This window comes from Vitis vinifera, chromosome 11 (genome assembly GCF_030704535.1).
Source record: "Vitis vinifera cultivar Pinot Noir 40024 chromosome 11, ASM3070453v1".
NCBI lineage: Eukaryota > Viridiplantae > Streptophyta > Magnoliopsida > Vitales > Vitaceae > Vitis > Vitis vinifera.
Genome location: NC_081815.1, coordinates 5,196,651 through 5,210,378, shown reverse-complemented (window position 1 = coordinate 5,210,378; position 13,728 = coordinate 5,196,651). Strand labels below are relative to the sequence as shown.

General features: G+C 35.0%; 2 protein-coding genes across 2 annotated transcripts; one reads left to right on the top strand and one right to left on the bottom strand.

Annotated features, from left to right (window-relative positions):
* The first annotated feature begins 347 nt into the window (after positions 1–347).
* On the top strand, positions 348–1,608 carry LOC100245811 (calmodulin-like protein 3). Its single transcript, XM_002285368.4, has one exon. It carries the CDS (start codon positions 610–612, stop codon positions 1,270–1,272), a length of 663 nt encoding a protein of 220 aa, XP_002285404.1. The 5' UTR covers positions 348–609; the 3' UTR covers positions 1,273–1,608.
* A 1,113-nt stretch (positions 1,609–2,721) lies between these two features.
* Positions 2,722–12,336, bottom strand: LOC100250952 (uncharacterized). The gene is made up of 5 exons (XM_002285364.5): positions 11,621–12,336; positions 5,528–5,684; positions 3,604–3,824; positions 3,312–3,485; positions 2,722–3,065 (listed from the first exon to the last, which is right to left on the bottom strand). The coding sequence occupies exons 1-5, from the start codon at positions 11,831–11,833 to the stop codon at positions 2,979–2,981; spliced, it is 852 nt and encodes a 283-aa protein (XP_002285400.1). The 5' UTR covers positions 11,834–12,336; the 3' UTR covers positions 2,722–2,978.
* Between the last annotated feature and the right edge of the window lie 1,392 nt (positions 12,337–13,728).

Below are 13,728 nucleotides of genomic sequence, written 5' to 3'. Positions count from 1 at the left end.
GTATTGAATTTTAAATATGAGAAAGTAATGTAAAAAACACCTTATAGGTTCAGGATTAAAGTGTAATAAGGTTTTATTTTTATAAAGTCGTTGGTAAGACCCCATAATATTAAGAATTTAGGAAAGCAGAAGGCTGAGTTGACTCAGTGATGGCCGTACATCGAGGGAAGAGTGTGTATTAATCGTAATATTAAGAATTTAAGAAAGCAGAAGGCTGAGTTGACTCAGCGATAGCCGTACATGGAGGGAAGAGTGTGTATTAATTTAACAACAGCATGAAAGTTCAGTTCCTCCATGTGCTACCAAATGCTCTTTACTGGCCTTTTCCTTTTTGATTTTTATTTCCTACGGTTGTTACAGTCACGCGGTTTGTGGGATCAACGAATACACCAAACAACGCGTTAAGTCGTAACTTCTTCCATGCTCAAAGCTTTTTCAAAGTCACCTCCCACCTCAGAAACGATATAACTAACATACAAACACACAAACAGACAAATAAACAAATCTGTCTTGTGTTCTTGGGCTCTCTTCCTCTACTTCTCTGTTGTATTTCACTCCCAGAAAAAAAGGGAAAAAAAAGAGAGGAAAAAACAACAGAGACAGAGAGAGATGGTGATCATAACCATACTGATATTGGCAGTTTTATTCATAGCTGGCCTCATTAATTTGTTCTTTTGCTTCCCAACCAAGAGGTTCTACTCATGGTTTCAGTCCTTATTTAGCAGTAAGTATTCTCCTATATCAGAGAATTGCTCCATCCAGGCCCCAAAAAAGGGGTTGAGTGCTGAAAAGAAGGAGGAGCTGAGGAGGGTGTTTGCCACTTTCGACAAAAATAGTGATGGATTCATAACAAAGCAGGAGCTGAGAGACTCGCTCAAGAACATTGGGATCTTGCTGAGTATGAAGGATGTGGAAGAAATGGTTGAGAGAGTGGACGCCAATGGAGACGGGCTGATTGATCCTGATGAGTTCTGTGAGCTGTACGAGTCGATGGGCGGTGGTGGAGGAGATGGTGAGAGAGAAGAGGGCGGAGAAGGGGAGGATATGAAGGAAGCTTTTGATGTGTTTGATGGGGATGGAGATGGGTTGATCAGCGTGGAGGAGCTGAGGTTGGTGCTGTCGTCTCTGGGGTTGAAGGAAGGGAAGAGGCTAGAGGATTGCAAGGAGATGATAAGGAAGGTAGACATGGATGGAGATGGAATGGTGAATTTTGAGGAGTTCAAGAAGATGATGAAAGCTGGTGGCAAAAGGCTTCTTTCAGCCTCATCATAGCCACCACACCTCTTCTGCTACTCTCTCCTCTGCTCCTGGGCATGTGTTCATTTCAAATAAAAGGGGGTTAATTTCATAGATTCAAACGAAGAGGTTGTGGGGGAATTTGGAGGAGCAGAGTATATACAACGAACAAGGCACTAACCGTTCTTCCTTCCTTACTTCCAACTCTTTGATTTCACGGCTGCGTGTATAAATTGTAATGCGTGTGTGGGGGGTGCGTTTCGTGGGTTTTATTTTCTCCTGTCTTTTCTAGCTTAGTTTCCCTTTGTAAATTGCAAATGCACCTTGACTTTTAAAATCTTAATTAATAAATATTTTCTGTCGTCAAACAAATGTACATAATAAATATCTATCTGCCTTAAGTCCATAAATATCTGTTCCTATATCATGTACTGTATCCAGGACAGAACAAAAAGTCAGGTAGCAAGGTTTGAATTTTTAACACACACCACTGTGTGTTACTACCTGCTCCTGAATCTTATCCAACAGTTCTGTCAAATATCATCAATATATAAACTCATTTATATAAAAATAAACTTTAATTTGGGATCTCCCATCAACTACAAGATTTGATAACCATGGCAGTGATTATTTTTATTGAATAAATGAACCATTGCAAAAGAGAGATCTTTTTTTTTTTAAAGATTCACACCTCTCCTCTCAATTTTATTTATCTCAATATAAAATGAAAGAAGAAGAAGAAAAAGATAAAGCGCAAGCAGACCCACGCCAAAACTAAATGAACTCCACTATATTTGCCATGTCCCTGTCTTGTTTACTTGGTGTACATTTGAAAAGGGGAAAGACAAAAAAAATAAAGATCAGAAAGCAAAAGAAAAAGAGGATGACATTCTCCATAGTTTATGTCAAATTGGTCCCCTTCAAGGTATTGATTGAATTTGTATGATAATGAACCCCGAGAACCATCCAGATGTATAGTTACAGAATTGTGACATGGTAAGTTAATTATGAGCTAATTCAATACAATCGTTTTAGTATGTAACATTTTTTTCCTGGTGGACTCGGAACCTTAAGCCTCCCACAACCCCACCCACTCCACTTCATTACCACTTCAGGCAAAGGCATCAAGGGCAAAGTATTCAATACCGAATTCACTCGCACCCAAACAGAACAATGCCATGCCTGTGGCAACACAGTAAAATGTGATCATCCCATCTCAAGAATCACCTAACGCGTAATGCGCAACAAGGGTAGAGCTCGTGATGTGAGCAATCAAAGCTCTGCTTGTGTAAAAAGAGATACCCTAACCCCACATTCAGGGTATATTCATTCCAGGCATGAGCAAGTGTGGATCCCACCAGGAAAAAAAGAAGGCAAAATCTTACTCATGAGAACAAATATGGGCTCTGGCGAACTCTCAATGAAAAGGCAGCTATCAAGGGGCAAAGCAAAAGTGGTTGAAGAAACAAATATGGTAACTGTGTCTTGATCCAAAAAAAAAAAAAGAAGTTTACCATTGAACATCTAGTTTCAAACATTTATGGGCATCATATCCGTTTTCAAATCAAGGAGAACGATGGCAAAAAGCACCCCTACACAATGTAAGTTTAGACTAATTTAAGTGTCTTCAAATCATAGGCATAATCTGTGTATGAGACAGCACCTTACAAAGTTAAAAGCCAGTCTATATATTCTTAGTGCTTCCCAACAGCTGTCTCCTGAAAAGCACAATAGCATGTTCTTTAGAAGACATCTGGATGGAAATGGCCAGGGATGGAGCTACTTTGCTGAGCCTGCCTCAGGTGCATTGAGAGTGCATAGTTATTCACCTGTTACACCATCACAAGATCAAATAATAGTGTCATTGCACTGCAGAAAATTTACAAAAACACCAGCAAAACAATTTTTGTAATGATGATCTGGCTGCCAAGAAATCATGTTTTGAATAAAAGCTTGGGGAACTGATGAAAAGCAGATTTAAGAATAACCATGCAATTTGTGAAATAGGTTGATCCTTTCCCCATCTAAAATTAAGTAACATGTAGTTCAGAAGATTTCAGGTTTATGAGCTTTACCTCTAGCGTTCTCAACTGCTCCTGGTACTGGGTGACCACCTGCTTCAGGTGCTGTAATTCCTGGTTCCTCTCTTCACTCTCTTTCTGACGCTCATGCTGAATAGACACAGCCCGCTTGAGAATTATGTTCTCCTGAAGCAGAGCTTCCACTTGTTCCTTCAGCATCAAGTTTTCCTATAATAAGACAAACCATAAGTAAAACAACAAATATGATGGATATGATGGACACATACATTCTGCACCTGGTTGATAACAGTAACAACAACAATAACAACAACAACAAATAAACAACCTGGTGAAAACTCTGGGCTGCCTCAGCACTTGCACGTGCACAAATGGACTTTTCTAAAACCTCGAGAGCTCTTGAAGCACGGGCTCTGGCATCATCCATATTAGAAGCACTCATCATCTCTCTAACAAATAGCTCCACCCATTCTGCACCATCCATGGAGAGGTTCTTTGGAGCAGATGGATCCTCAGAAGATACGACCTCTCCATTAGTTGCAGCCACACCTGCAACATGAACATGAATGTTGTTCCTACCATTAAGAGACCACAAGTATCAAGAAGCAACTGCATGCAAGAAGCTTCAATATAGAAATACAAATATCTGATACAAATTCATAAAATTAACAAATGATGATTCTAATTGTGGATACATTCTCCCTCAGAAGGTAAAATCAATATTCAGGCAGTGATCCAATTACCAGCCAATCTTCTGGTCACTCCCAGCCATGCATCCTGCTTCCATTTCAGGATGTACTACTCCCTCAGCTTCACTCTATATCAATTTCAATGATGGCCCTTTTACCTCGATTTCAGGATCATCACTCCTTTGGCTTATCAAATTGGGCATACATTTAATGGTCTATAGATGAGCTGGGTCTGATGAAAAAGCCCCCACTAAACCTGATCGCTTAATCTCTGTCTTGCTGTCCCAGGAGATGCAAGGCCAGTTTTCATGATTAAGGCAGCTCATCATGGGTTCCTGGAACTCTTATAATATTTTTCACTTCCTACAAATCTAACTTTAGACCAAAAGAAAATTCAAAACCTCCATCTCCTATTAGACAACAACACCATCAAACTCATCACCTTTTTATAGCAAAATAGAGAAAGGGACTAAAGCCCACATACACATCAAGTACACATTTACCAAGAATCTAAGGCTTAATCCTAACACATTTCATACTAATGCCGTCTTATGCTTGATCCAATCTCCAAACTTTCTGTAGCAACTTTTGTCAGTCGATTCTGATCAACAAACAAAAAATTCTCCCCTTTGTATGACACTCTGGTAATGTTTGAAGGCAAAAACCTTTTGTAAGGATTTTATAAATTTTCAAGGTCACTATGGAATATATTCTTATTGATTTGGAATGTAAAACAACGGTATACCAACTTAGCATGCTCTGTGCACAGCAAAGACATCTTAGTAACATAAATAAAGGTTTTGTTAAATCCTAGAAAAGGAAGCTTGATGAGATATCAATCCATGTCAGAAACACAGTGGGATCAAGTAGGATCTGCGGGTGACCAAGACAAAAATCTAAAAGATTTCCTTAGCTGCATCATATCTTGGTCAACCTAACAATGCACAAATGCAAGCAATATCAGGTGTATTATGAGCTGGCTGTTTGCTCATCAGTGAGATTGAATCAAGTGATACAGGCAAAAAAGCAGAGCAAAAATTTCAAAACCAAACACGAGGGTAAAAAAATTAGTACAGAAAAAAAGCTTAGCCTCTCGGCCATCATATATTTAGAAACAGGTTTTAGGAGTTAGGAGAAGGTCGCAAAAATTAAAGTCAGACCCAATGAAGATGGCACACAGAGGATTAACTAAAATAGATGTTTATTAGATCATCAATGATATTAAAATTGGTTAGATCCCACAGCACTCACTCTAATATAAAAGCCACCATAAAAGGAGTGGTGCAATCAAAGCATTTGACCCAAAAATAAATTGTCATGTGTATCTATAGGAGATCTGTTTTTTCCCCATTTTCTTTCTCGTTAGGAATCTACACACACTTCAGGACTCATAATTACAAGAGGAACATAAATATGGGGAAGCTACATCTTACCCATGAGTAATTAAAATGCTCATATTCCCAAACAAACACATATATCACATGATATCCAAAGCCCTAATTCCAGAGCAACTAAGGAAGGTCAAGCTTGGGTTCAAATATAGATTTGAAATGATCCATGTACCTTGTGACTGAAGTTGAACTTTTGTTTCCAGACCTACATCAGAAGTACCAGCTCCAAAGCCCAAGTTGTTTTGAGCAGAACCCAGTCGCAGTTCATTGAGGCTTTTGATTGTGGAATCCAAATCATTGCCACATTCTTCAAGAGCTTTCTCAAGAAACTAAAATCAAAGTATTCAGAAATGATTAGAACTTGAAGCAGATCTAATATAAATCCATCCTCCATAATTGAAATATCCATGCAGCTTCTAGAAAAAATTATTTAGAGAGCTAATTGTCAAAAGAAATAGCACAAATATTCCAAAAGTTGCATTGGCAAGGAAATGAAGGTGATCTTCTCTGGTTTAAGTAAGAAAGAGTTGAAAGGGAAAAGATCCACACAGGTTTCTCAAAGAAACTATAATTTCAGTATTCAGAAATAGTTAGTAACTTGGCATATCAACCAAAGCAGATCTTATATACATCCATGCACCAAAATTGAAAGATCCACGGAACCCCCAGAAAAAAGAATTATTTGGAAAGCTAATTGATAAGAAACACACAAATATTCCCAGAATTGCATTACCAAGGAAATGAAGGTGATCTTCTTGGATTTAAAAGACTGAAAATCAATCAGACTAAAAAAGAAGGAAGTGAAAGGGGGTATTTGTTATAGAAGCGAAACCCTAGGTCACATTGTGTTAAGACCACTTACCATCTTCGAATGAATTGGGGAGCACAAAAGAAAGATTCCTTTTTGAGATTGCTTACTGTAATAACACTTGAAAGCTTTTCTTGGTCCTTATAACCCTAGCGACCAGCCTCAAGTAAAAGACCAGTTCTTTTCTTGCAAATTATTGAATATGTGCAATAAATAACTAAGATTTTTAAGGCTATAGATTTTTTTTTTTTAAAAAAAAAAAGATAATAAGTAGACATCATATATAAAAAGGACACCAACTAGCATACAAAGTATTGTGAAGGGCACAAAATTCATTTTTGTTAGAAATGAAAAGACCAATTTGTTAACAGAAGACCTTTTGAAGGACAATGAAACTATTAGAAAGTAAAGGTGAATACACAACAGGAGGAAGGAAATTCTTGCAAAGGAAAAGAAGGAAAAATAAAAGAAATAAATAAAATACACCCTCGTTTTTGTCCATTAATTTAAAGAAGAATTAAAATGAAACCACCTAATAACATGTTCCGTTTACTTAACTTCAATTGCATATCAGATTTTCATTTTAAGAGACACAAATATATAGAGTGGGAGTAAATTCATAATCTCTTACTGTGCTCTGCCTATTACATTTCAAGTAGTTTTAAAAATGAAAATAATGACTGCAAGGTTAAAAATAAGAACCTAAAAAAAATCAAAGAGAGATAAGAGAGAAACATCTCTGGGCTTGAGAACCTGAATGAGGAGTTCTTTGTACAAAACTAAAGAACAGAACCCAAAAGAACACCAATCCCAAGCCCAACCTGACAGAGAAAACCCAATCCATAACAGAATACAAATCATCACATGTTCTATTGTTTGAAGTACATACAAGTTAAATGGATGAGTAAGCATAGTCGGTTGCCCCGTCAGAAGCATTATTATGCTATATATATATGTATATATATAATTATTATTAGTATCCTAATTGGATTTTGTACTGTAGATATTTGGTTGTTGTTGTTTCAAAACTATAAATTGTTATGTTTACATCATATTTACATATATATGATTATACAGTAACATTAGGGCTGTCTTCGATAATTAAGTTTTCCTGCCACACAATTTTGCAGTGAGAATACTTATTTATTATTGCTTAAAATGGTTTTGGCTCCCAGAAACATCTCCTGTATGATGCCAAACTAACTTCTTGACCCCTACCATACTTGAGTAACCATATTTCAAGCTTATTCACATTTAAATCGATTTCCTCCGTGTCTCTGAAATGCTCCATTTTTTTATCAATCAAAAGACAAAACTCAATACCTAGCCCTACCCAGAGTTTTATTTCTGCCCCCAATTTAGTACCAAAGAATCAGGGTCACAAAGTCAAGCCTAAGACCCTAAATGAAAGATCAGCAACATTAAATTCAAGACCTTACATGACTCCAATTGCTGGCCTTTAACCAATCAAATTTAACCTTTTACAAAGTTCCAGACTCCTTATATGAACCCAATCCAAGAAACCACCCATCAATGCCAAAATTTCATCCCCATCACATGCTCTTTCATCCCCTACATTATCATTATTATTATTTGGTGCAAATAAATGCTCTACAGCTCTTATAAAAATTAGTAGGAAATATTATGGAATTGCTTGCATATCATTTCAAATTAAGATCTACTCAAATTTTTTATTATTGACACTGCTATTGCCACCACTATCACGACCAAAAGCATTTCCATTTATGCAAATACTAAAGACTATTAACAAGTCCAAGCATGATGCGTGTACTGCACTAGCCAATGGTAAAAAATATGTTAATGTCTGCAACCAACTCAAATTTTATACACATCAATATTTACTTATTTTTAATTACCTACCTTACTCATAAGATTGAGAAGGCGATGGATACTATTCATATAAAGCATGCAAGAAAGAAAAGTCATCTCAATTTGTTCAATTTCTATGGGAGAAATTAGTAAACCAAGATATGGGTGAAACAGCATATAGTATATTTAAGTGTGTGCGCACACACATATATATCGATAGCATGTTCCAATAACTGATACAAAGTTAATATGATTTAAAGCATAGTTGTTAAAAACCTACAATACACATAATGATATATATTTTATGAAAATCAATACGTATTGCAATCCGTATCCTATCTTAAGCATATCATACAATCCATGATACGATACAAGATATGATGATCAATGATACACACACCTTAATTATTTTTCACATAAGAAAAAATCAAATTCTAAATTTTCTTTCTCAAATAATTATTATATTAATTGTTTAAAATGTATGGTAAGCTTAGAAATACCATGAAAGGGAGAGAGAAATAAAATAATCCTATTGAAAAACTATATATAAATTGTAGTTTCCATTTGAAACATCTCCTATTAAAAGTTAAATAAATTTAGCCTTAAAATGAACATTGGAGAATTTCTATTTGAATGATTTGAATTTTAATGTTGAAAATGATAATAATTAAGAAATAAAAACTTTTCACTTAATATTTATGAATAAGGAAAGTTAAACTTTGGATATGACATATAAAAATGTATATATCAACACCACAAAGAAATACATGTGCTTCTTCAAATAAGGAACTAAAAATTATAAATACAAATTTAAAAAGTTTATTTTTGTGAATTTTGTGATGAACCTATACATTAAACAAACATTTTTGTTAAATTGAACTTTTCAAAACTCTAGTATTTAATGCTTTCATACGGTATGATATAATTTAAAATCTTTAAATCCTATTATCTTTCATTAAATTGGTTATATGTTATTCTATAATTCGTTCTTGCAATATATATATATATAAGAGTGCATATTTTTTTCTATTTAATTTTTTTACTATATAAAAAACTTGTAATACATGATATACCCAAAAAAAAAAAATGATATGTGATACATTTTATGAGTTAAAAACTATGGGCTGAAGTTGGAAGTACTACAAGGACAAAGCAAAGGCAAGAAGAAATAAGTTTAAAGTAGTCAGATAACATGTTCAAGGATGTAAAATTAACAAATAACATTGCCCAAGAAAAGTTAAAGGTTAATACAAGTGTTTTGGAATAATGCTTAGCTGGACTAAGTTCAATATGGTGGCATTTTCCTTGAGAGAACGCACAAAGAATGTGATTTCACAGTAGTCATTCTATTTTTTTAATATTTGTTTCAAATTTTTGATGTCCTAATAGTAAAAATTCTTGATATTCAATATATAATATTACCTAAAACATGAGAACTAAGTGACATGCAGAAGCTGCTTGACACACATTGTAACAACTGACTTTAACATGTTTGACACCACTTGAAGGAAAACGACTGTTTACTTTAGATCCCAACACCTAGGAACAAATACACCGATCTTTCTTCATCTTCAGCCCTATCTTTAAGTGAACCATCTCACTTAATTGACTAATATGAATTTGATGTAGTTTTTATTTATTTACTTATTTTGATAGGCAGAATTTGATGTAGATTTTAATCTTATCTTACATATAAAGTTTACAATTAAATGACGGGAGATTAACATTTCCTTCTGTAAAATATAAATAAATAAAGAAACCCCTCTCCCCTCACCTCTTAGATCACTAAAAGAAGGATTTGCTTATTATATATTTGAAAAAAAATATGGGGTGAGAGAGTTCAAGTATTCATGTGTGCTTTTATAAAAAACAAATTGAAGTTATGGAAGAAGAAGAAGCGAAAAAGGAGTCCTTTCTCCTCCTACAAAGGGAATGGGGGAGAACTAGACAGAATTCCATGTGCCCCACCATCAAATGGAAGGACCCCAAACAAAAGAACTCACCATAGATAACCTCACTTCAGAAGAAACCCACTAAAAATGAGAATTAAAGATAATAACAAAAAAAAATTCCAGAAGAGATTGAAATACTTTCAAAATAATGGCCCTTATCCCATATTTAGTAGTTCATGAGATAGAAGTGGATTTAGGATGCGGGCATACGACAAGCATACAGAAAGACAAGTTTTGATGCAGTTATACGGCAAGCTTGCAGAAAAACAACAGAGTATCATCTCATTGAACCCTAGAGTGATACAACAACAACTCCACTCCCGTGTCCTGCTTCAAAAAGCTACTGACCACTGTATTGATTACAAATTCTTTCAGCCACAAAGAAATTAATTTTAAAAAATGGTTGAGTGCAGTTTTTTATCCACCAGCAACCAAAAAAATTAAGCCTTGAATCATGACAATTTGCTCTTTTCATGCACATCATATACTTCAGTATCTTTCAATCGTTCTACTAAGCTATATTGGTAATTTAGTCCAAATGCCTAGAGGTCATTATGTTGCATTTCACATAAAAAGTGTAGAAAGATGGGAAAAATCTCAGTAACTTCCAACAATACGTCCGCATATTTCATGAACATCTGACATCCAACTGCCAAAAGAGATTCCAAACTCAGCCTGACCCAACCTTACAATGGGCTTTTTTCCCAACCCAGCCAGAAAATTTCAAACCTGAAATAAGGCTCAACAGACTGCATGGAAAGGTCAGGAATATAGTTCTAACAAATACAGGTTAACCTAGCCAGGCCAATATGTAGTTGAGACTTGACAAAACATGATGTTTCGCCTGTTTACTTCCAAAAAACCCATGAAGTATTATAATAGATATAAAAGCAATATGATGACACGGTAGGAACAACTGAACTCAAATTGAAAATCGTGATACCCACAAAGATGGTTTAAACTACTGATTCACTAAGGTCAGTAAAAGAAACCATAAAAGAGAACTAGCATGTTCTAATTGATATTCACACAGTCTTAACACAATCCATCCACACTAATCTCAGTAACAACCATTTTGGCTTCTTTAAAAGCTGAAATGCCTGGAAACGATCGACCTGCACTCAGGTTTCCAATCCTTATTGAACATTGTTCTGGTGGTTTGATATGAGTGGTCAATCACTAACCCCGGACAGTTAAAAACACCAACAGATCTTGCAAGATATGATTCTAAAATATCTAAGTCTTATATTAACAATTGAGGAAGTCCTTAACTTAGCATCTTGAATGATCATATTTAACTGTTTTGTCATATTAGCTCTATTGCATTTCTGCTTGCACATTCTAAAATCCGAAACATACCAATTCTTATTTTGCTATCGCACGAAGAATACACAGAATTAAGGGAGAAAATTGAAAACCGGGGCCACCTGTCAACAATTTTAGTTGGTTCCATCAATTCTCCAAGAACCAAAGGACTACAAATGTCATACATTGATGAAACTAAACGAAACAAAATTTATCATCAATCAATTATCATTTCAAACAACCCAAATCTAATACAAAAACTAAATGATAGGCCAATTTAAATATCCTAAAAATAAATAATTAATGAATAGAATTCCTTCGAGGGAAAGAAAAAAGGAAAAAAGAAAAAAGAAAAAGAAAAAGGACGTACCTGCTTGTCCATATCAGGGAAGAGAGCTCTGAGATGATCAAGCACCGACGCTTGCGATGCCGTAGATTGAGATTGAGAAGGAGAAGCCGAGATGGACCGAGGAGGCGAGAACCGAACCGGAGACGAGGAAGAACAGCGAATTCTCTTGGAAACGGGAGGCGTCGTTGGTAGGTCTTCGAAGAAGGATCTCTTCCCGCACACTATGGCAGACATGTTTCGCTTTCGTCTGCTCCCTTCCTTCCCTACTCTCTCGCCAGCCGATTCGCCCCCTCTCCCACCGTCCTGTTCATGCAGCGATTTCTCGGTTTATTTTTCTTCACCGATGCTATTCAAACCGATATTTGCACAGCCGAGCCGAATCAAAAATCCCCCTGTAGTTGTAAGGATACGGAAGAATCAGGGTTCAGAATTAGGGTTAGGTTTTTTTTCTCTCTCGGAGAGAATCATGGCATCTATTTGATCTGCCTGTTTATAAGTTTATATAGCCATGGCTTGTCTCCGTTCTTTTCTGTCTGCGATACCACAGAGTAATAATCAGCTGATGCTTGAGTCGGTGGGAGTTCTGTGAACCCCCATTTAAAGTTAACCACGTAAGCAAAAAACTCTTAAAGTTGACCCGTTCTAGGATGTGGCGTGATTCTATTGGCCTTTCTAAAAATGGATCACGTTAGGAATAAAGCTCTTCACGCTATGATCCTTTGGAAAAGGAGGAGCTTTGCGCGCCTCACCGCGATCAATGTCTCACGCCGCTGATGATGCTAATCCTCCAGATCTGCGGTGAGGAAGCGAAACACGCGTTGGTTATTTCGCGCATTCGTGTCGTTGGATAAAGGGATAATCCGTAAACTCTATCCGAATGTATGGAAGTAGCGATAACTTGGCCAAGTTTGATTGGGGGTGGTGGCCAGGCCAAGTTTTGACTGTAGGGTGGTGGCCAGGCCAAGTTTTGACTGTAGGGTGGTGGCCGGGCCAAGTTTCCATCAAGTTAGAGCTAATTTCAATCGGTTTAGAACTCATTCGTTAGTAATTTTAGAAAGCATTTTTAATATTTTCAGTACTTTAAATTTTTTATCATTTAAATATTATAAATATTAGAAAGTTTCGTAGAATCACTCTCAAATGCACTCTTAATATAATTATATGATTCAAAATCTATTTATTATAATTTAACAAAAAAAATTATATTTTTTAAATTACATAAAATTTTAAGATAATAAAAATTAATTTATATATTTTTATAAAAATAAAAATATATGATACAATTATAATTTGATTTTTTTTCTTAAATATTTAAAAGAGAATAAAATAAAAAATTATAATTTAAGATAATTTAATTAGCTTCCAATTAGGTTTAGGTATTGTTGTGATTTTTTAATTTTTATATATAATTTATTTTTTATTTTTTATTAACTTATTACTTCTTCTTTTTTTTTTTTTTTACGGAATATAAAAAATTAAAATATCTGATTTTTTTTAAATGCTAAAAATAAACCATCATCACTAAAATGAATTTGATTGTTTTTATTTTACTTTTTAATATTTAATGTAAATAAAATATTTTAAAAAACATATAACTTAATATTTAACACATATTTAATATTATTTAGTCTTAAATTTTATTTAGAATTAAGTAAAAAAATGTTATCTAAACCTTAACCCAAATTTAACTTAAGTCAAGGATTGACTTAAAAAAATTTAATTAAAGCATAAATTATTAAATTGTATAATTATATAAATTATTAATACTATAAAAATATTAAATCGGGTCGGATTAGGGTTTTCGGAATCATGATGTGGGCCTCATCCAACTTTTTATATCAAATATAATTAAATATTAAAAAATAATTGTCCAATCCCATGCAACAATCATATTCGGTGCAACCAATCTGTTCAAATTGCCATAGGCCCCACACGTAATATGAGAGTGATCAGGCCCAACCCAATTTATAGTCTACACACTCAGCCCAAATCCAAAATACAACCCAAAGCATATGTGAACCTAGAGATGGCAATGGGGCGGGTTTTTTCAAGTACCCGCCCCACCCTTAATAGGGCGAGGTTTAATTTTAACAAACGGGTTTGGGACGGGTATGAGATTTTTTTTAAAC